Source organism: Myotis nattereri, assembly GCF_964212035.1.
Source record: "Myotis nattereri genome assembly, chromosome: 5".
NCBI classification, from domain to species: Eukaryota; Metazoa; Chordata; class Mammalia; order Chiroptera; family Vespertilionidae; genus Myotis; species Myotis nattereri.
Window position 1 is genome coordinate 87,696,219 of NC_138080.1, and position 24,327 is coordinate 87,720,545.

Here is a 24,327-nt window from a genome sequence, read left to right on the forward strand (position 1 = left end):
ACATATTAAGAACAGTATGCTATATATGCCAGGTCCCTTGAAACAGCAAGGATGGACCGTCTCCCGGCAATTAATTGTTTAAAGTATTACTATGTCTTCTTTTTCTCCAATTGACCCCCTTCAACCCCCCCATCCCATACCCGAGGACAAGCCCCCTCCACCCCATGTCTGTGTCCATTGGTTAGACTAATATGCGTGCATACAAGTCCTTTGGTTGATCTCAAAGCCCCCCTCCCCTGCCATTTGTCTCTGGATCTATTTTTGTTCATCAGTTTATGTTGATCATTATATTCCACATATGAGTGAGATCATGTGATATTTATCTTTCTCCAACTGGCTTATTTCGCTTAGGATAATGCTCTCCAGGTCCATCCATGCTGTTGCAATGGTAAAAGTTCCTTCTTTTTTATAGCAGCTTAGAATTCCATTGTGTAGATGTACCACAGTTTTTTAATCTACTCATCTGCTGATGGTACTTAGGCTATTTCTAAATCTTAGCTATGGTAAATTGTGCTGCTATGAATATAGGGGTACATATATCCTTTCTGATTGGTGTTTCTGTTTTCTTGGGATATATTCCTAGAAGTGGGATTACTGGGTCAAATGGGATTTCCATTTTTAATTTTTTGAGGAAGCTCCATACTGCTTTCCAACAGTGGTTGCACCAGTCTGCATTCCCACCAGCAGTGCACAAGGGTTCCTTTTTCTCCACATCCTCGCCAGCACTTGTCGTTTGTTGATTTCTTGATGATAGCCATTCTGACAGGTATGGGATAGTATCTCATTGTTGTTTTGATTTGCATTTCTCAGAAGATTAGTGACTTTGAGCATGTTTTCATATGTCTCTGGGCCTTCTGTATGTCCTCTTTAAAAAATTGTCTATTTAGGTCCTTTGCCCATTTTTTTGATTGGATTGTGTACCTACCTTTCGTTAAGTTGCATGAATTCTCTGTAAATTGTGGAGATTAAACCCTTATCTAAAATAGCATTGGCAAATATGTTCTCCCATGCAGTGATCTTTCTTGTTGTTTTGTTGATGGTTTCTTTTGCTGTGCAGAAACTTTTCATTTTGATGTAGTCCCATTTATTTATTTTCTCTTTAGTCTCCATTGCCCTAGGAACTGTATTAGTAAAGATATTGTTACTACATATGTCTGATATTTTGCTGCCTATGGGGTATTGTAGGATTTTTATAGCTTCCCATCTTAGGTTTAAGTCCTTTAGCCATTTTGAGTTTGTTTTTGTGTATGGTGTAAGTTGGTGATCTAGTTTTAATTTTTGCATGTATCTGACCAAATTTCCTAGCACCATTTATTAAAGAGACTGTGTTGACTACATTGTATGCTCTTGCCTCTTTGTCAAATATTAATTGAGCATAATGGCTTGGGTTGATTTCTGGGTTCTTTGTTCTGTTCCATTGGTCTATATGTCTGTTCTTGTGCCAGTACCAGGCAGTTTTGAGAACTGTGGCTTTGTAATATAGCTTGATATCTGGTATTGTGATCCCTTCAACTTTGTTCTTCTTCCTCAGGATTGCTGTGGCTATTCAGGATCTTTTTTTATTCCAGATGAATTTTTGGAGAGTTTGTTCTAGATCATTGAAATATGCTGTTGGTATTTTAATGGGGATTTCATTGAATCTGTAGATTGCTTCAGGTAGTATGAATATTTTAATGATGTTGAGTCTACTAATCCATGAACATTGTAGGTTCTTCCATTTGATTATATCTTCCTCTGTCTCTTTTTTTTCAATGTCCTGTAGTTTTCTGAGTACAGGTCTTTTACCTCCTTACTTAAATTTGTTCCTAGGTATCTTACTTTTTTTGGTGCAATGGTAAATATGATTTCTTTTCTCTTCTTTTCTTTTCTTTCCTTTTCTTTTCTTTTTCTCTTTCTATGAATTCATTATTGGTATATAAAAAGACCATAGATTTCTGGGTGTGAATTTTGTATCCTGCTACATTGCCAAATTCATTTAAGTCTAGTTTTTTTATGGAGTCTTTGGGGTTTTCTATATACTGTATCATGTCATTTGTGAATAAGGACAGTTTTACTTCTTCTTTTCCAATTTGGTTGCCTTTTATTTCTTCTTTTTGTCAGATCACTATGGCTAGCACTTCCAGTACTGTATCAAACGGGAGTGGTGAAAGTGGGCATCCCTGTCTTATTACTGTTCTTAGGGGAAATGGATTTAGTTTTTGCCCATTGACTATGATGTTGGCTGTAGGTTTGTCATACAAGGCTTTTATTATGTTGAGGTATGATCCCTCTATTCCCACTTTGCTGAGAGTTTTTATCAAGAAAGGGTATTGGATTTTGTTAAATGCTTTTTCTGCATTGATTAATATGATTATGTGATTTTTGTCTCTCAATCTGTTTATGTGATGTATCACATTTATTGATTTGCAGATATTGTACCATCCTTGCATCCCCAGAATAAATCCCACTTGGTCATGGTGTATGAACTTTCTAATGTAATGCTGGATCTGATTTGCAAGAATTTTGTTGAGGATTTTAGCATCTATGTTCATCTAGGATATTGGCCTTTAATTCTCTTTTTTTGTGGTGTCTTTTTCTGGTTTTAGAATTAGGGTAATACTGGCTTCATAGAAAGAGCTTGGACGTGTGCCTTCCTCTTGAATTTTTTGGAATAGTCTGAGGAGGATAGGTTTTAATTCTTTGAATACTTGGTAGAACTCCCCTGTAACGCTGACTGTACCAGGGATTTTGTTTGCTGGAAGATTTTTGATTGCTACTTCAATTTCTTCAGTAGTTATTGCCCTATTCAGGTTTTTGTATTCTTTCTGATTGAGTTTTGGGAGCTTGTATTTTTCTAAGAATATGTCCATTTCATCTAGGTTGTCCAGTTTGTTGGAATAGAGTTGCCCAAAGTATTTTTTCATAATCCTTTGTGTTTCTGTGGGATCAGTTGTTACTTCACCTCTTTCATTTCGGATTTTGTTTATTTGGGTCCTCTCTCTTTGCTTCTTAGTGAGCCTGACTAGAGGTTCATCAGTCTTGTTTATCATTTCAAAGAACCAGCTCTTGATTTGTTGACCTTTTATATTGTTTTGTTTTTTGGTCTCTATGTTGTTTATTTCCACTCTGATCTTTATTATTTTCTTTCTTCTGGTTACTCTGGGCTTTTCTTGTTGCTGTCTTTCTAGTTCTTTGAGTTATTGGGTTACATAATTTATTACCACTTTTTCTTGTGTTTTGAGGTGGGCCTATAGAGCTATGAACTTCCCTCTCTAGGCTGCTTTCACTGTGTGCCATAGATTTTGGATTGTTGTGTTTTCATTGTTGTTTGAATGCTTTTTATTTCTTCCTTGATTTCTTTGGTAGCCCAATCATTGTTTAATAGTCATGTTTTCTCATCCATTCAGCTACCCTATGTCTTTGATTGGGGAATTTATTCCATTTACATTTAAAATTATTATTGATAGTTACTTGTTTGCCACCATTTTTATTCTTTATGGCCTGTGTTCCTTCTTCCCTTCCTATTTCTTCTTTTTACAAAAGTCCCTTTAGCATTTCTTACATTGCTGGTTTGGTGGTAATAAACTCCTTTAGATTTTTTTTTCTCTGTGAAGTTCCTGATTTCACCTTCAATTTTGAATGATAGCTTTGCTGGGTATAGTATTCTTGGATTCAGACCCTTGCTTTCCATGACTTTGTATATTTCTTTCCATTCCCTTCTGGCCTGATATGTTTCTATTGAGAAATCAGTTGATAGTCTGATGGGAGATCCCTTATAGTTAACTTTCTGTCTCTCTCTGTCATCCTTTAAGATTCTTACTTTGTTGTTGGTGTTTGCCAATTTAATTATAATGTGTCTTGGTGTTGGTCTTTTTGGTTTAATCTTGTTTGGGCCTCTGTGAGTTTCTTGGACTTGTGGGTTTTTTCTTCCCAATATCAGGGAAGTTTTCTGTCATTATTTCTTCAAACAGGTTTTCTATTCCTTGCTCAGTTTTCTCTCCTTCTGGCACCCCTATTATGTGGATGATGTTTTATTTTGTGTTGTCCCAAAACTCCTTTAGGCTCTCCACCTGTTTTTTAAGTTTTTTTTTTTTTTTTCAGTTTTTGCTCTGTTTGGGTATTTTTTCCTACCTTGCCTTCTAGCTCACTGATGCATTCCTCAACTTCTTCTAGTCTACTGTTGATGCTTTCTATTGTGTTCCTTACTGCATCTATTACATTCTTCATTTCTTTTTGGTTCTTCTTCATTTCTTCTTGGTTCTTACACATGTAGATGAATTTGTCTTCCATCCTTTTCAGCATCCTTATTACCATTGCTCTGAATTCTTTTTTTTTTTTTTTTTTCCAGTTGATCAGCAGCCTAGCCAGGATCTCTAGCCAGGATCTCCAGCCAAGTTCTGTCTTTTTTTTTCTTTTCTTTTCTTCTCGTTATTTATTTATTTATTTATTAAATCTTTATTGTTCAGGTTATTACATTTGTTCCTCTTTTTTCCCTCCATAACTCCCCTTCTCTCCTTGTCCACCCCACCCTCTGCCCTCACTCCCCACCCACTGTCCTCATCCATAGGTGCACGAGTTTTGTCCAGTCTCTTCCCGCATCCCCCATACCCTTCCCCCCCCCCAAGAATAGTCAGTCCATTCCCATTCTATATCCCTGATTCTATTATAATCACCTGTTCATTCTGTTCATCAGATTATTTATTCACTTGATTTTTAGGTTGACTTGTTGATAGATGTGTATTTGTTGTTCATAATTTATATCTTTACCTTTTCTTCTTCTTCCTCTTCTTAAAGGATACCTTTCAGCATTTCATATAATACTGGTTTGGTGGTGATGACCTCCTTTAGCTTTTCCTTATCTGTGAAGCTCTTTATCTGACCTTCAATTCTGAATGATAGCTTTGCTGGATAAAGTAATCTTGGTTGTAGGTTCTTGGCATTCATCACTTTGAATATTTCTTGCCATTCCCTTCTGGCCTGCAAAGTTTCTGTTGAGAAATCAGCTGACAGTCGTATGGGTACTCCCTTGTAGGTAACTGACTTTCTTTCTCTTGCTGCTTTTAAGATTCTCTCTTTGTCTTTTGCTCTTGGAATTTTAATTATGATGTGTCTTGGTGTGGTCCTCTTTGGATTCCTTTTGTTTGGGGTTCTCTGCACTTCCTGGACTTGTAAGTCTACTTCTTACACCAGGTAGGGGAAGTTTTCTGTCATTATTTCTTCAAATAGGTTTTCAATATCTTGCTCTCTCTCATCTTCTGGCACCCCTATAATTCTGATGTTGGTACGCTTGAAGCTGTCCCAGAGGCTCCTTACACTATCTTTGTATTTTTGGATTCTTTTTTCATTTTGCTTTTCCGGTTGGGTGTTTTTTGCTTCTTCATATTTCAAATCTTTGACTTGATTCTTGCGCTCCTCTGGTCTGCTGTTGGGAGTCTGTATAATATTCTTTATTTCAGTCAGTGTATGCTTAATTTCTAGTTGGTCCTTTATCACAACGTCGAGAGTCTCACTAGATTTCTTGAGGATCTCGCTACATTTATCAGCAGTTTCTAGAAAGTTCTTGAAAAACCTTAAAAGTGTGGTTTTGAATTCTATATCCAGTAGTTTGCTTTCCTCCATTTCTGTCATTTGTGTCCTGTTTCTTTGTCTCGGCATTTTTTATGCTTCACTGTGTCAATAGAATGGCTTTCTTTGCTAAGTGTCCTATAGGGCCTGGTGGCTCAGCCTCCCCAATTACCTGAGGTCGACACTCTTGGTGCACCCCCTTGTGGACTTTGTGCACTGTCTTGTTGTAGTTAAGCCTTGATTGTTGTAGGTAACACTGGGAGCATTTGACCTCAGGCCAATTGGCTGTGAGAATCAGCTGTGTCTACGGTGGGAGAACTTCTGTGCTGAAGACACCCTTATGGGGCAAGACTTGCTTCAGTGGGGCTTTGGTGCTCACTGAGTCTGCCCCCTGTGTTCCTTATGGATCTGTGGAGTTATAATTGGATGGTCCCACTCTGACCACTGGGTACACTGGCTCTTGGATCTAAGGATGTGCTAATCTAGCCTCTGCCTGAGGCTATCCTGCAGAAGCCAGCTGTAAAGCAATGCAAGTTGCCCTGGGGCCTTGGGCAGCTGCAGTTTGTTAAGTAATTTTCAGATTACAAAGGGCCTGGCCTTTCATATGCAAAAGCCTCCGTGCATGTGCATGGCTTAGGCGGGGCAGAGTCCCAGGGGGATCAACTGGGCGGGCAGAGCGAGCAGTATGGCTGCTCTCAGTCCTGTCCTCAGAGGTCCTGGCAATGGTTGCGTTTGCCTCTGAGAGAAAGCTGCCCTGGAGTTCTGACCGATGCCAGACAGTCCCGTTTCTCCCTTATGAGTCTCGGTCCTCAGAGACTCACCCAGAACTGGAGCTCAGAGCCTGAGACTCACTCCCGATTGAAAAAGACAACCGTGTCCTCAGCAGCCAGCCCTCTCCGCATGCACCTCCACACCTTTGTATTTTACTTCCTCACCGCACCTCCTCTGAGTCTCGGTATGCTTTTCTCTTTCCTTCTAGTTGTAGAATTTCCACTCAGCCAGCCTTCCTGTGGTTCTGGATGATGTCTGTTCCGTCTTTTAGTTGTATTTTTGAAGTGGTTGTGCGAGGCAGCAATCTCTGGTGTTTACCTATGCCGCCGTCTTGGTTTCTTCTCGGTTTGTCTTCAGTTCTGTCCTGAATTCTTTCTGACAAATTGCTTGCCTCCATTTCATTTACTTCCTTTCCCAGTGCTTCCTTCTTTTCTTTCATATGGGGGCTGTTTCTTTCTCTCCCCATTTTCACTCCTCTCAGGATGTCTGGTTATGTGGCTCACTCTCTACCATGTTGACTTAAAGGTACAAAATACAACTCGACAAAACACAACACAGGGCACAAAATGAAAATGTACTCACGATAACCCCAAATAAAGATGACCACCATAGCAAAGAGAATTAGGGGAGAGAAAATAGTGCAAAAGTGATATTGAGAAAAGGAAAAACGGTAATAGAGAAAAGAAAAAGAAGAATAAAGAAGGGGGAAAATATATGTATATGGGGAGAAAACTCCAAAAAACCAACAACTAATCCAAATATACAAACAACCACCCAGAAAAGAAGGAGAGAAGCTGAATCTAAAAAGGCAGATCTTATATCCAGAAGATAAGGTCAAGGAATTGAATGAATGAGGAAATGGCCATGATTCAGTTTAGAGGGGATAGAAAGAGAAAGAGTGTATAAGAAGAAAAGTAAAAAACAAAATACAAAAAATAGAAGAAAATAATAACTGAAAAATATATATATTAAAACTACCTTGGTGCAGGCACAACCCCAGTTGGAGGAGGCAGCTGATCGATGTTTCTCTCTCATTGATGTTTCTACCTCTCTCTCCCTCTCCCTTCTTCCCTGTAAAAAATCAAAAATCAATAAAATATATTTTAAAAAAAAAGAAATGATTCCCTAGCCAGTTTGACTCAGTGGATATGGGCATGTACCTCGGTTGCAGGCTCCTCTCTGGCCCTGCATGCAGAAAGCAACCAATCAATGTGTTTGGATATTTCTCTCTCTTTCTCTCTTTAAAAATCTATGGAAAAATATCCTCAATGAGGATTTTTTTAAAAAGGAAATGAATTTACATTATATAAATAAATATACATGGTGTATCCAATAAAACTGTATTTACAAAATTGGTGGTGGGCCCAGTTTGACCTGTGGGCTGTAAACCAGTAAGCAGTAGGAATCTCTCTCTTTCCTTCTTTTTTGTATCTTAATTGTCATCTTTTTGCTCCTTTCTATACTATTAAATACCAGCCACACTTCTCATTCTATGATAATGATAATAGGAGCTAATAAATGTTGACATTTCTAAATACTTAATGTGAGCTTGAAACTGAGAAAAGCAATTGGCAAGATTCACATTTGTACCCCAATTCAATACTCTTTCTGACCTTCTTGGGTGACTTTGACCAAGGCCAGTCTCCTATGTTACACACATAGCTCATAGTAAATGAAGGGAATGTGTCCTCAAATAACTCTTCCTGTGGCCTTTACCAATGACGGGTGATATCTGTTTTCCAAATAGAAAAAAATTATATAATAAGACATCTGTTTTTTTTCCTAATACCATCTTGGCACACAGGTAGATCCCTTTTCCTTTCCGGTATTGAAATTAAAGTTCTATCTCAATAATATGTGACTGTAAATCATTCTTCAAGCATGAAGAGAGAACAGAGAAAAAGCTTTGTCCATTGAAGATCAGTCCCAGGTAAATAAATCAAACTATTTGTCATCCTCATTGGAATTTTATTTGACCATAGAGGTCCTTCTGCGTTATTCTGATATTCTGCCTTCCATCAAGCCAAGATGTTACAGTCCTTGTAAATATGTTTCAAGCCTGTAGATTCCTTGCATTTTAGCTGATTTTTCTTCTTTTAGAATTTTAGACCTTTTTTCTTTTCAGTGGCCAAACAGATTTGAATGTCTCCATCGTTTACAACTCTTTTCGTTTGTTTCATCTCCAAATGACCTTTTCAAAACACAGATCTTTTCATTCCCCAATTTAGACTCTTGGAAAATTCCTACAAGGCAGCTGCACTGCAGTAGAGCAAAGCAAAATGAGACAAACCTGAAATCTAGTCATTGTCTTCCCCTTCTCTTTTATCTTCCATAGAGTTCATCACCAAATCTGGTAAAGTTGCTCCAAATCAACATCACCCTTTCATGATTGACCACAACAGCTTTACAAATGATCTTCCTGCTTCAGTCTTGGCCCTTCCATTGCATTCTCCTCTCTAGGTAGAATAATGACCTGAAATCCAAATTTGATGATGATATACTTAAAACCCTTAAGTGGCTTCTCTAGCTCCCAAGATGAACTCCAAACTCTTGACATACAAGGCTTCTGTTCACCTCTTTAGCTTTAACTCTTGCATTGCTTTCTATCTCTTATACCTTGAATAATTATCTTGAACTTGTTCTTACATGTTTCCTCTTTCTAACATATCCTCTTTATCCATCATTGATCCTTCTCCCATTTTTTCTTCTATTTCACAAGGTCCAGTTCTCCAAACTCTAGACTAGTTTGTTCTCACCTCAGGCAAGGTACAGGTGGTCTTTGGAAACTTTCCCTAACCCTTTTTTTCTCAGAATGTGAATTAGTTATTCCTTTGATATGGTCCTATAACATCCTGTCCTTACACCTATATTACCAGATGTCACTGTTTTTGTAATTGCTTATTTACAAGTCTATCTCTTTCACTGACCTATGACTCCTTTAAGCAAAGAGACAGTTTGATATTCTTGTTTATATCCCTGGTGCCTAGTACAATACCTGGCATGGAGCAACATATTATTAAAAGTTTTTCAGTGAACCTAAGATAATAATTGTAAAAGGAGGCTGGTCAGGGCATGGCTCAGTGGTTGACTGTCAACCTATGAACCAGGAGGTCACAGTTCAATTCCCCATTGAGGCATATGCCTTGGGTCGCAGGCTCGATCCCCAGGGTGGGGCATGCAGGAGGCAGTTGATCAGTGATTCTCTCTCATTATTGATGTTGCTATCTCTCCCTTTCCCTTCCTCTCTAAAATCAATAAAATATATATGTTTTTTAATTTTAAAAGGAAATTTAGGACAGATATTCTCAATTCTGGCCTATTGACATAAAACCTACAAGAATAGCAGAGAACCATTTTCAAAGAATTTAGAGAATTTTTACCTTCCCTCCCTGGTACAAATTAAAAATTGCTGGTGCCCTGGCCAGTGTGGCTCATATAGTTGAGCATTGTCCCTTGCACCAAAAGGTTGCTGGGTCGATTCCCAGTCAGGGCACATGTCCAGGTTGCAGCTCAATCACAGGTAGAGGGTGTGTAGGAGGCAGCTGATTGATGTTTGGCTCTTGCATCTCTCTCTCTCTTTCTCTCTCTCTCTCTTTCTCTTTCCTCTCTCTAAAAAAAAAACACAATAAAAATTGCTGACACCAATGGCTGGAAACAAGCTAGATACATGAACATAGAACTTATAAAATGTACCCTCCCACCCACAAGAAGGCTAGACTCATGAGGTATTTTTCAGAAATATGAACAAATGCTAAAGCTAAATAGGAATGCAAATGCAGCATGAGACCATAAAAATATACTGTGAAATATATTGTTGTAATTAGCATTGTGCTTTCTACTAGTTAATTTCTTTTTTATCAGCTAAAATATGGTATGTAGTGATAAAGACAATCTCAATCAGGAAAAGGTTGATAAAACCTTTTAGGATGATAAAATCCTAGACTGACAGAGCTAGAAGAAAATTAGAGATGATTTATACAGCATACTTAATATAGGGGAATCCTGAAGCCAGGAGAGGAAAAGTAATTTTCTGAGCTTATCCAAAGTGGGTATAAATCAGAAATACAAACTCAAGTATATGTCTTTTTAAGCTCATGTTCCTTACATCAGTCCCTCTGGCCTTATGGTCCCTCTATGCTCTTCATGCAAATAAAATTATCTATCTGATTATGGTTTGGGACAAAAGAAATGGATTTTTTAGTCAATGATCCTAGAAAATTGTTCATTATCTACAGAAATGGTCACTTCTGTTTGTGGGATAGTTCAATTACAAATCTATGGAACATGTGGCAGGATAAAAATACACTTGCTGAGGTTTTAGCATGTAGTGGTGAGATTAACAGTGAAAAGTGATTCCAATGCCTTGACTTATATGAAGGGAGTCCTGGGAGCAGTGCTGAAATGAACAGTCACCAGTTTATTATGTTCTTATCTCTGGATCTACTTTGCTCTTCAAATGTTTAGTGAGAAAGTTGCCAGAACTATTGCCAAGGTCTCTAAAAATGAATGATTGACAAGTTGTGACCACAAAGGATATTTGCTTAAATCCACGTCTCTGGTCACAGGACAGACATTGATGAATCAAGCAGGAAATACCCTTCCCCACCCAGAGGCTGTTCCTATGCACTCAGAAGAGGTGTAGGCCATTGGATGAGTCCAGTTTTAAGTGCCCACTAAAGGATTTCTGGTGGAGCTGCTTAACCCCCGATCAGCACTGACCTAAAAGCACAATATAAGATTCTAAAGAAGAATGAAATTGTGATAGTAATTTTAATGTCAATATTTCAAACAAGAAGTAATAACATCAACAATGCAAGCAGTATTTAAAAGCTATTAATTAGTCTTTCTTGTGTCTCTCCTCTGCATTGCAAAACTAGCAGAAAAAAAGTATGTTTTTAACTTAAAGGATATTTGAGTTAAACTGAACAAAAGCATAAATTATAGGAAAGAATTACACTTTGTAACTTGAATACTTTCGAAAGTAAACAAAACAGAAGGTATAAAATTTTCAAGAAAAATGAAAGGGGCTGAGTTCTAATACTGACCAAGACTGTTGCTTGATCACATCCTGAAAAGGCAAAAGACTACTGAGTGTGTGACTAAAAACATGTTTCACAAACCCTAGATTCAGGAATTGTCAATCTCAAAAGTCACCCTGTCCCATGTGTGGCACAGAATCAAGGAGCAACCTCAGTGAAGGGAACCATTTATGGCTGGTTTAGACCACCAGAATGCAGGATACAACTAGGATTGTCCAGATCAGAGGGCCTGCTCTCATTTTGTGATCACTTATTGACCATGTTAGATCCTCATAAACTCCAATAGTGAATGGGATCAAATCTCCTCATATCCAAGCAGAGTGGAGGGCTCAGAATTAAATGTAATTGTATATAGAGGCAGAGAAGGACTAGATGATTTTCTACAACTATATTTATTGATGGAAGCTCACACCTACTGTGTGGGGGACCACAGTGGGGACTGCTAGGGAGTCATGGCAGTACAGACCCACATTTAGGGCTGGCTGCCCTAGTATCCCAGCCAATCAATTTGTTTTGAAGCAAAAACCTTGAGCCTGTTAAGCAACAGGCTTAATAGAAATGGGTGTGGCTCCTTTGAAGTGACTTTTAATTTGGGCAATGTATTGTGTTGATGCTGACTTAAGCATAATTCTATATACTGTTTTTAAATCCTTAGTTATTGAGTAGGTGACAAAAGGAAAAAAGAAAAATGAAGTCATGTTAGAATTTATTGATGGTTAATTTCTTTGTCATGCCTATGAGAATTTCCAAAATGGAAAGAACATGGGAGGTATATTTCTAGACAATGATTCTTGAACTGTGCATTAAAAATAAGGAAATAATATTTTAAAACTTATAATTTTCCTGGAAGGTACACACAAAATAAAACCTAGTTGGTGGAAGATTAGATATGAATGTTAAAATTAGAGAGGAATAAAAACTCCTACATTTTCCTGTATTGGTTACTACTGACAAAGCTTACCAGAGTGAAACTGGACAGAAGACATTAAAAATGGGAACTGGCACGAAGATTTCTGGGGGAAATGTTGACCTTGAAGCCGCTACGGATATCCAGAAGGTGGTGTCCAATAAGTAGTGGAGAACTGAGTCCAGGATCAGGTGGCAGATCCTCCCTCACCTTCTTTGGGAAAGTAAGTAGAGGCAGAAATCCCATATTGACAAAAGGGTGGGTGGTGGTGTGAGAAAGTATGGCAAACCAGAAAGAATCTTGTACCAGTTTCAGGGGATCTGATTCACTGAGTGGTCTCACTTCCTCTTCTTATTTTATTTTACTTTTTATTTTATTTTATTTGGAATCTAGTTTAGAAGTTCTTAAATGAACTTACATGCAACCTTGAGTTCTGTGCAGAAAATGTAGGCATTCATGAGTCCTATCTTGCTTCTATTTAAGTTACTTCCTTTAAAAATATCTGTTTCGTTTATTACTGGCCTCATAAAATTACCTTTGGGAAGAAAAACGTTCCATTTCTTTTCTTTTCTTAAAAATATATATTTTATTGATTTTTTACAGAGAGGAAGGGAGAGAGATAGTTAGAAACATCGATGAGAGAGAAACATCGACCAGCTGCCTCCTGCACATCTCCCACTGGGGATGTGCCCGCAACCCAGGTACATGCCCTTGACCGGAATCGAACCCGGGACCCTTCAGTCCGCAGGCTGATGCTCTATCCACTGAGCCAAACTGGTCTCGGCACATTCCATTTCTTAAGTAAACAACAGCAATGAAAAGTTTGAAAACCACAGATCCAGATGCTTGTTCAGGGCCCCACCAGCTCTAACATCCTGTGAGCCATTGTTCTTATTTCTATCTACTTAGAACATGGTCAGTCTAGTGAGATGCTTCACTCTAACTTGAGAGGAAGATCACTTATCCCATTCAGAGAAGCTTCTAGAGAGCATTTCATTGTATTATGCATATATCAAACATTGATGAAGCATTGAAATATGGGAGAGGTAATAAGTATTCAAATTTCACAATGGTATTACTGAGATTATACAATTCTACCTGAGGGAAAGAGGTAACATTGGAAAAAATAAATAGTATGAGTGAGAGAGACACTCCTTAAAAAATTAGAAACAAATGCAGTGAGTGCTGTGAGATCATAAGATCTGAATTTAGAAGACCCAGTTTGGGTCAAGATCCTATCACTCAGTAGCTGTGTGCCTTGGGAATTTGCTTAACTCCTCTAATCTTTGAGTTTGTCCTTTGGGAATTTACTCTATTTTAACTCTATCTTCTGGAACGCTAATGTGAGGACCACAAGAGATAATAGGGATGAATATCTAAGTAACTGGAAATTATTGGATGGCCATCAGGTGATCAGAGCCTGCCAGCTGGGGAAAGGGACCAAGAGGTGGTCAGTGTGCCTCATAGTGACTGGTCCAGGGGTCGTTCTGCTGTTAGGGTGAATTTGCATAGTACCCTCTTATTATATAGGATAGAGGCCTGGTGCATGGGTGGGGGCCACCTGAAGGGGGCCCCAGATTGTGGTGGGGGGTTCCCACTGGGGGTAGGGCCAGCCTGGGTGAGGGGCCGCAGGTAGTTTCCAGGCCGGCCACACTCCGGCTTTGTCAGAACGGATGTAAGAAGACGAGTCTAATTAGCATATTACTCTTTTATTAGTTTGTGTTAAACAAAATATCATGCTTATAATCTTAAGAGGCATGAGAAAGAATGCTAAAATCAGATTATTCAATACCCATTTTAGTTATTGAAGTAACATATCCTAATAAAGGAAAAATGTATTTCAGGAGAGAAGTTAAGGCCTAGGATTTTGTAGAACTAGCTCTCCTGACCATGAACTATGTGACTAAGTAGAATACATTTTTTAAAAATATTTTTTATTGATTTCAGAAAGGAAGGAAGAGGAAGAGAGAGAAAATCATTGATTGGCTGCCTCCAGCATGCCCCCTACTGGGGGTTGAGCCTGCAACCCGGGCATGTGCCCTTGACCGGAATTGAATCCAGTACCTTTTAGTTTGTAGGCCAATGCTCTATCCACTGAACCAAGCCAGCTAGGGCTAAATAGAATACATTTAATCTTTCTGAGTTTGTTGTCCCATATGCCAAGTAGCAACAATACTGGTCTATAAAATTCACCAGTTTATTTTAATCATTTAACAAACCTTCATAGAACATTGTAAAGTTCTTCATACTCTGAAAAATCAAGGTGTTACAACGCTATCTATTCCTGTTGCCTACTATTGTACATGTTAAAGAAATGTTGCTTTTCCTTTCTATTTCAACTTTCCTGTATTTAATCTAACCTTTTAAATTTTTTATTTAAGTATAATTGGTATATTAGTTTAAATATATTACTTATATTAGTTTCAGGTGTACAACATAGTGATTTGACATTTTTATGTCAATGAGATCTAGTGGTTATTCATCACCTTGCAAATTTATACCCTTTACACATGTCATTTTAATTTTTATTTCTTCTTACTACACCTATGATGTTTGTTCTCAAATATAGTCATGCCATTGTATTTGCTGATAAATCAAAAGATTATTACGTAAAACACCTTTGGTAGATGAGTTTCAGGGTGTAACTGTACCAACTGTCTATAAATCAAGATAATAAGGAAGATTTCCTTGACCAATGAAAAAATACCCTAGCTTGGGTAAACAGCCAATCATCATTGTAAAGGTCAATTTTTAATGAGGGTGGGACCCTGCATTGCATATGTGCACTATATATACACACGAGTGTATTAGGCAGATTACCTTTTCTCTGTCTCTCTCTCTGGACTTGTTGCCTCGGAGCATCATAGCCCTAGCAGCCTCATTCATCCCCACGATGAAGACCATCACTGCTCTTGCCGTTCTTGCTCTAGTAGCCACTACATGGGCTGTCTCCCCACCAGGTGAGTTAAGAATCCTTTTAAATACTCATGCCTTTATGCTAACTGCAATATATTCAGCCCTTAGTAAGAGTAGAATGCTGAAGTTAGAAGAAAATTTAGAAAGTATCTATTTGGATTGGTCTGATTGACAAAGTGGGAGAAGGGTCAGATCTTCAGGAAAAGGAAGAGAGATGGAGAAGATGAAAAGGATTGTAGGCCCTTCACCAGATCAGGATCCCTCAAGATTCTGACTTGCCCTTTCAGAAACCACTCATGAAATGTTGAGACCATAACCCAACCTTGCCCTGGGCATGCCCACAAGAACTCTTGAAGACCTGTGACAGCCCTTCCTCCAAAGACCAGAGATTTCCCCATGGTTCTTCCCCAGAGATCACATGCATCTCTGTCTCCACCCTGACTTTGGCCCTGAGTAAAGAAGTGACCTCTCTTAGGTCTGGCCTGGGGAAGGGATGTTGGGAAATGGTGTCCTAGAAAGAAAGGGGAGTTTATCCCTTAACCGTGCAGGTACTCGGACATTTAAAGTAGTTACCAGCAAAAGGACTGCTTTGGGCTGGTAGGACCGTGGCAGGCAGTTTCATCTGACCTTATATTAGTATATTTATGACTGCCGGAGGAATTATGCCATACAAATAGTTACAGTTACAATCCACACAGCAATTTATTCTCCTTTTATCATTGCAGTGGGCACAAAGCTTATCAGCACATAGCACACTGTTACTCAAAAATTTCCTGGTGCCATGGTTACAGGCTTAAAGGGAGCTCCCAAAGCCTGGCTTCCTCTCCAGGCAGCAGCGGCACCTTCTCTGGCTGGATGGTCAGGTCAGGAACGAAGTTTCAGTTTCAGGGCAGCTTGCCTTCAGAGATCCCTGTGGCATGGAGCGAAGCGGTGTGGCGAAAGGGTCTGCGCCCAAGCTGAAGGCAGCGAAGACAAACTTCCAGCATCAGAGCCACCAGTGCAGCGCAGGGATCAAAGCAATCAGCGTTTACCAGGGAGATCTAGCGATGATCAACTTGAATGGTGTTCGGGGACCCTTTAAATAGCCTGTAGTACCCGTGGCAGTCCAGCGGGGGGAGTAAGGGGATTCTAGTAAACAAAATGCATAGCAAGATCTCAAGTTCAACCTTAGTTCCAAAGGGCATTTCAGAAAACAAACTTGCCAACACTTGGTTTCACTCTGGGGAGGGGGAGGAATATAAGTCATCAGACATACGGTTCTCATGGCAAGTCACTCTAAGTCAGTAATTGAAGTTCAGATCCTTCAGGGCAGTGGGGAACATGTCCTTAATATCACACTTTAAGTTTCAGGAAAGTTAACTCAAACATTTTAAAACCTTTTTAACATTTTTTTGGCATTTTTAAACGTTTTTAAACATTTCTATATTTTACTACAACACATGGTTTTAGTTACTGTGAACAATGAATCCAGTTTTGCATTTCTAACCGTGGAATTTGCTTTCTCCAATTCCTTCTCTCCAATTACATCTCCATCCCCTCTCTTTTGGTGATCAAGCAATTGGGACAGCGGTGAGTACAGCCTTCTCTGTATGGTCTTTGTACAAACAAAATCAGAGCTAATGTGTGAAGGAGCTAGGGAGGTAGCTAAACTGGCTCACAGTAAACTAAAATAATTCCTCAGGGGGTAATACTGTTCCTACTCTTCTTTTCCTGGTGGTTCTTTCTTAAAAGGTTACAAAAGGAGTCTCCTTGCAAACGGGGAGTAACAGATAAAGTAAATTTTACTTTTGGGTAGCATTTTAAACTTTTCTGATTATTTTTCACATTAATTATTCCTTTGGACTTGCATTATAACCCTAAAAGGAGAGAATAATATTTTCTTCTTAAACAGCCAATTATTTGTGTGTGTGTGTGTGTGGGGGGGGGTGTTATTCTTCTATGTTGCCCTGACTAGGGATTGAACCTGCAACCTTCTTAGCAGGATGATGCTCTAATCAACTAAGCTACCTGGCCAGGGCTTAAACAGCCAATTCTTATTTTACTTAAGGAATGTCCTAGGTCTGATCAGTTTTTGTAGAGCAGCACCTGGTCCAATAGAATCTTCTGGATACTCTTTCCACTCTCTTCTCTCTTCTTTCCATTTTGATATGAGAATGACTACAGAATTGAAGAAAGAGAATGTAGGACATTATTTTTCTTCCAATTACAGGTGGATTGCTCCAAATACCAGGGCAAAGGCTCCAGGCTTGCATGCACAAGGGAGTATAAACCAATATGTGGCGTAGATGACAGAGTTTACAGCAATGAATGCATGTATTGTATGCTAAGACAGTAAGTATGGTATTCAATTTGGAGCCCAGCCCCAGCCCCTTTAACGATCACGAAATCCACATTGGCCAAAATCTGCTTGGTTGTTAAACACAGGGTTTGATAAATCCTACCTTTCGACCATCCTCTTTGGGCATTGCTTTGTTAAAATTTTAAAAAATTAGCTATATCTCTAAGGAACTCAGAAGATAGCTATCTCTCTGTAGGCTGTTAGCCATGGACATGATTACAAGGCTTTGTTCGATCTTTCACACACCAGAGGAAATTCATGTTACTTCTCATGGTTGCCTGGAAAAGTCTGGGGAAGAGAGTGGGAGTACAAATGGTAGTTGGAACCAGTTGGAATCCCCACTGCTACAAGTTCAATATTAACTCCTCACTGGAAACAACCTCTCAGCTTCTAGGAGAATGGTTATTACGAGCCATTCTAGATATTTTAATTCACTATTTTATGATTAGTTGTTAAAATCATGGGCTTTGGAGTCAGACATATGGATTAGAATCCAAACTGCATTTAATTAATCTGTAGCATGAGGTAAACATCCAATCCACTAAACACTTCAGTATTCCCTTATATAAGATATAAATTACAATAGTATTTAGAATTTACTGTGATAAAAACATGTCAATCATTAGCTAAGCAGTAGATATGGAGTGAATACACATAGAAATGAGCTCTATTTTCTCCTCATGATTTTCTTCCTTATTTTCTCTCATTTTCTAGCCCTTCTGAAATGTATAGTCAAGTGTAATAGCAATTGTTATTCAGAATATAATTTTTAGGATATGCAAACTCATACGCCACTAAAACAATAGGAGTTTAAAGACTGGGGAGATTTTATGGATTATATTAACTCATATCTCATATCCTCTTTAAAGAAGTCAGGAATCTAACTCAGAAAGGAGAAATAGCTGTAACAAAATTACCCACACTAATGTCAGAAATGGATTTGAGCATTTTTTCTTAACTGCAAAAATGTTCTCACACTATACTATTCCTTTGATTTTTATCTGAATATTCATGGACTATTTTTTAATAGTCCTTTTAGTGTTGATCTTATTTTCGTATGTTTTTATTTGATGGATGTTTTATTACCCACCAAATATATTAATGGTCAATATTAGTCAACTGGAGTAGACTATTAACCAGAACCCCTCGTTCTCAGTCCCGGTCAGACAACACAGAATGACATATGACTGTATTTTATTCTGTAGGTTATGAAATATCAAGTAACTGCTTTACCCATTAGATAAAATTTTCTCTTTCAGAGAACGAGGTATTGTACTCAGAAAACTTCATGATGGGGAATGTGTAAGTATATTCAGAAATTTTATTTATTCTTAAATATAAAATGTTACACTAATTCCTCATTTTCCTATGGGAAAAACTATTTTAAGATATGTCATTTAAAAATTATCTATACCATGTATGGTCATAGGTAAGACATTTGGCCAGCCTAAACAGATGACCTGAAGTAGAGTTAATTTATTTGCCCAGAGGAGGACTTCAGAAACTTTACTCATAGCCCTTAATTGAGGCAGGTTGGTATACATGTGCTTCTTTTCTTTTATTTTTTTAAAATATTTTTATTGATTTCAGAGAGGAAGAGAGAGGGAGAGAGAGATAAAAACATCCATGATGAGACTGAACCTGCAACCTGGGCATGTGTCCTGCCTGGGAATAGAACTGTGACCTCCAGGTTCATAGGTCAACACTCAACCACTGAGCCACGCTGGCTGAGCCATGTGCTTATTTTCTAACAGTGCAACTAATTAGCAGGTTACAAAAAGGAGTTCAAGGGAATTAGGGACTCAAGGTTATTCTCATAACAATAAAGAAAGTTATTTTTAAAAGCACAAAAAATTCAAAAGAAATATAGAGATAATTTAGGGGTAAAGAGCTATGTGAGTGGGATGTCAATAATTAGAATAAGATAGGAGAACTGTTAACATGTAAAAGACAGTTTAATTTAAGGAGAGGTATCTAACCCAATTCCATGGGTGGGAGAGAGAAACTTATAAAAGTCTGTGACCTGACTTTAAAAGAGGAACAGGAGCTGGGTTGATGGATAAAGTGGGTAACGTCATGTAAGAGGAGAAACACCATAAGCAAAGTCACAGGGACTTTCAGGAGCAGGAGACTCTCGGGGAATTCAGTCCCTAAATAGCCTAGCATAAGTGGCAGAGCAGATAAGAATGGAGAGATAAGCACAGGTCATGAGGGGACTTTCTGTTGATGGGGAAGTCAGTTAAGTTTTTGAAGAACAAGATCTAAGTTGATTTGTAAAAAAAAAAAAAAAAAAAAAAAAAAAAAATCACTCTGCATCAATGTGGAGGAGGACGGAAATCCCCAATAAAGCAATGGAGGCTGGTCAGTACATTGGCAGATAACTGCAGATGTGTAGGCAGGACCTACTGAGGGCTGGATTAAAGGGAACGACAGTCTGGTAAGGAGAGGACTAATTTGGAAATTAAGTACAAGATAGAATCCATAGGATGTATCTGTCACTCTAATGTAGAGGAGTGAGAGGAAAACCTTAAACCTGAACTGAGCTCTCCCTTGCTGTGATGATCATCCCACCATTGTTAGGTCAGATTATATAAACTTCGGAGAATGTTGTTTTGCATATGGAATTCTGAACTAAATAATCCTTCAAGGTCTTTCAAAAGTTTATTTTCTATGATTTAATGACCTGAAATTGTTCTTTCTTTTCTTTCTTTTTTTGGGGGGACATGGGCAGGTTAAATGCACCAAATACTCTGAGGCATGCACCATGGAATATATGCCTCACTGTGGATCTGATGGAGTAGTGTATGCCAACAGATGTTTGTTTTGCAACGGTGTTGCGTAAGTGCTGAATTCAAAATATTATTTGCAGAAATAGCCTTTCTCAGAGAGCCAGAGACAATCTTGGCTTCCAAATAAGATGCTGCAATGAAGCATAAGAGTGAGATGGTTCACTGATGATCATAATGTTTTATAAAAAGAAGAAGGAAAGAGAGAGGAAGAGAGAAAGTGGATAGTAGGAAGAAATGGAAGCTAGAAAATGAGAGATTTCTTTCAGTATTTTTAAATGACAGACAAAAGAAAAATTCACAGAATTTTTTGGGGGAGGGGGCTCTTGGCACTGGTTTTTACTAGCACATTGAAGTTTTTTTTAGGTCACCTTGCTTAAGCTTAGTGGCTAACTGTTCATCTTTCATGCTGTGTACTCATTTGACTGGATTGATCTAAAAATATGAAACTTTTAAGATTTCCAAAACCTTTACCTTTTTTTTAAAAAATGATTTCTTTTGTAGGAAGAGCCGTGGTGCCCTTTATTTGGCCAATTATGGACAATGCGAGTCTCGCTGATGCTCAAGCTCACCAAGTTTCCTTTAGCAGATTCCACATAGAGAACCTGTTTCCCGGGGATGCTATGGGACAAATATATGGATTTAATTCTTCAATAAAAGAATCTCAGCAATAACTGTCTGGCTTGTCTCCGTGTATGTGATTCTTGTCTTAAGGAGCGTATCTGTGGTCGTTTTCCTGAACTATAAATCACACAAAAATATTTCTTCTAATCCTACTGAAATTGGGAATGAGAAAGGTTATAGACATACTCATGAGTGAAGAATATGCTCATGGCATCCCATTTTAAAACAACTCAGAATTTTTAAGTTAATGCGTCAAAGGGTGGATCTGACCATAGTCTTATATTATCTTTTGCTACACTAATGAAAAGTGGAAAATTCAGGTTTGGAGAAAGATAAAGTGAGAACACACAATACTATAAACTAATCAGAACTGACTAGGAATAACATATATACTTTAGGCACCACCATTTAAAGGGAACTGAGTCACATATGGGCATCTGCAAAAGATCAAGAAAATGTCACAGTACATTTCTAAGTGGAAAAAAAAGCAGAAAACAATATATACCACAAAAATGTGATTAAATATGACAATAGGAACATGTACATGTGCTCATGAGTGTGGGATTGCCTTCCCTGTAGCAGCCTTTCCAACCCTAGAGAATTATGCATATAGGTTCCAGAGCTTGATCAAGGAACACATTGAACTGGAATGATATAATAATTCAATATATATTTAATAGTTATTTTTGGGTTTTAAGATTTCATATCTTCATTTTTTGGGGGGTTATTTTCCTATTTTCTAATGTTAACATTTACTCCTTGATATAAGAACAATTGTTCTTTCCAAAAAGGAAGATAGAGGCAGAAAGTTCAGGTAACAGGAAGAAACTCAGGTAACATCTCTTCCCTGTTGCACAACTGCAAAGACACTGGACTGCCAATGGCATTCATCATCTCATCTGTCGCTGCCACCTACTCTGTTCCTCAGCTGCTTCCACATTCTGCATTCTGGCTGAAGGTACTCATTAGCATTGTGGAACATGATATGCTCTTTCTACTGTGTTCCTTCCTACTGTTTCCTCATGCTGTTGCCTCTTCAGAATGCCTGCCAAGGGCTACTCTGCCTACCCGCCAAGTCTTCCAGAGGGCTTCCTGCTTTCTTCACCAAAGCCCCCTGCTGAGGTTTGATGTTGATGGATCTAAATGTTGGGCCTCCCAAGGTCCGCTCAGCCCAGCACACAATGCCTCAGTGCCTTCCTCCCACACAGCTACTCTATCCCCTCCTGAGGCCCTAATACATGCTCCTTAAATGAGTTACCAGTCACAAAAGCAGGTCACATCTCCCTTCCTTTTCTCTTCTTTCTAAGGTGGGTCAACTGGGCCATATGCTGTAGGACAAGTGAGCATCTGGCATTGTGCATCCATACAGTTGGATCTTCCACTGTTTCTGCTTCGATCCTGCAGGAATCTAGGCAAGGCCTCAGGAAGAGATGGGGGAGTACCTAAAAAGACATGGTGTCCCCGATTGTCTCAGGAGCAGGCAGAGGAGACAGCTCTGGACCTTGTGCCAGGGACCTCCAACCATTCTGGGCAGTAGAGTATTAAGGAGACCTTTCATGTCTCAGCACAGCAGAGCAGCAGAGAGTTTATGTGAATTTCCTATTGACATATGCTACAGAGCAGAAAAAAAAGGCCCAAAGGACATGGGGGGGACCACGGCACTTTTGCAGGATTAGAAAGACGACGGGGACAGTTCAATATGGTCCTTGATCAAGCTCTGGTACCAGTATGCATCGCTCTCTAGGGTTGGAAAAGCTGCTACAGGGAAGGCAATCCCACTGGAGGATTTGCTCACTGATGTATCCCTTTCTGTGTCTGGATAAAAAGAGCTTTGGGGCCCCCATGAGATGGCAGGTAATGGTTTTTATCCCTGTGGACTCTCCAAGAATGCTGTAAGATAGTCTAGTATTGCCAGTCAGAAGATTTTTCAGCATAACCAAGGATGCCTGGAAGATTAGTAATCTTTATCTTAATCCAGGGATAGCCTCTGCTTCATGAACAATACAGACATGCTTCCTCTGTTGAGAAGCTTTTGTCTAGAAGCCTCTAGTGGCCTCATTATTTTCTCTGTAGCTTCTTAAAGAAAATACAATTGGATGAGTCTTGAGGTAAGAAGTTGACTTTTCAAGACACTTTAAAATGCCTCTATACTAAAATAATACAATTATGTTCAAAGAGTTATCGCTGACTAACTTCTGTCTTCTGAGTAGTCACAGATCTGTCACTGAGGTCTATACTTTTATTTGAGACTAGCCAAAGTTTAACTTTTCCTGAGCATTTGTTCTTGGGGAAGGGTGGAATTAGGCATTCCAAGTGCCATATGCAGAATTTACAATGGGCAGATTAGAGATGGATATTCACTTCGAAGCTGGTATTCCAATTATTTCTACTTTGGTGATTGCAGTAGAGAAGAACGTCCTGAGACATCTCAGAGCATCATTTTAAGAACACACCAGGAGGAAAGATGGCCAAATCTTTCCCAGTGCTCTGCTCATTATCGTTCTTCATGCTGATCCATTGGGTGGTACCATTTGGTGAGTAATTTGGCTGGTTCTGGCAGGAATGTAAAGTGGATTTGTGGGCTCTAACATTCATTTTGATCTGAAATAGAATGCTTTGAAATTCTTATTTATTTATGTCATTTTGCTGTATCTGTATATCTGTATCTATATATAGAAAGAGAGACAATGGAGTGTGGTCCTCCCCTTCCCCCCCTAAAAAAAAGGCTTTGGGCTAAGGGGCAGGGGCCTTGGTTTTTCCACCTATTAATGCAGATTATGAGACCTAATTCATGGGGACCAGGAGCTTGGGTAATTCAATGCGGTGACCTGTGAAAGTGACTGACAATGTGCCTACATGGCAGCACATCTCAGAAATTCAATACTGTTGAAAATGCTTTAAAAAAAAAAAAAGAAAAAAAAAAGCTTTTCCATGTATCTGAGTGGGTCATTATTTTTCAGGTCCTTTTCTAGAGAAGGGTCATGTAGAGAGTTATAAAGTCACTGAGTCTCAAGGACTGAAGAGCTTGATTTTTTTACATATCTGTCATGAATTCCTGGGCATTTCATAACAAGGGCCTTTCCCCCTTCTGTGAAATAGGGGGATTGGGCTTAAAGGCCTCTTTAAAATTCTAGTATTTCTTAAAGAAATAGGGGGATTGGGCTTAAAGGCCTCTTTAAAATTCTAGTATTTCTTAATTTCTTTCATACATGGGCTGCCAGTTCTGAATCCACTCCTGTTCTTCAAAAGTAATTCGATATACTGGATTGGCAATGTTTATGAGAGTAGCAAGGCATCTACATGGTCTTCTACTGATTATCTATCAGAAGAGGGGTTGTTCTGCATTTTGAGAAAAAATAAGTTAATACATGGAAAAATAAAACAATGCTTTAAATGATTGCA

The 24,327-nt window shown here is 38.7% G+C and overlaps 1 protein-coding gene across 1 annotated transcript; it reads left to right on the top strand.

The window, feature by feature from the left end:
• Nucleotides 1-15,154: 15,154 nt before the first annotated feature.
• Nucleotides 15,155-20,860, top strand: LOC308520492 (double-headed protease inhibitor, submandibular gland-like; the record flags this gene model as incomplete). Its single annotated transcript, XM_081093052.1, has 6 exons — nucleotides 15,155-15,221; nucleotides 16,733-16,746; nucleotides 17,387-17,508; nucleotides 18,775-18,817; nucleotides 20,247-20,353; nucleotides 20,806-20,860. The coding sequence occupies 6 exons, from the start codon at nucleotides 15,155-15,157 to the stop codon at nucleotides 20,858-20,860; spliced, it is 408 nt and encodes a 135-aa protein (XP_080949178.1).
• Nucleotides 20,861-24,327: the final 3,467 nt, after the last annotated feature.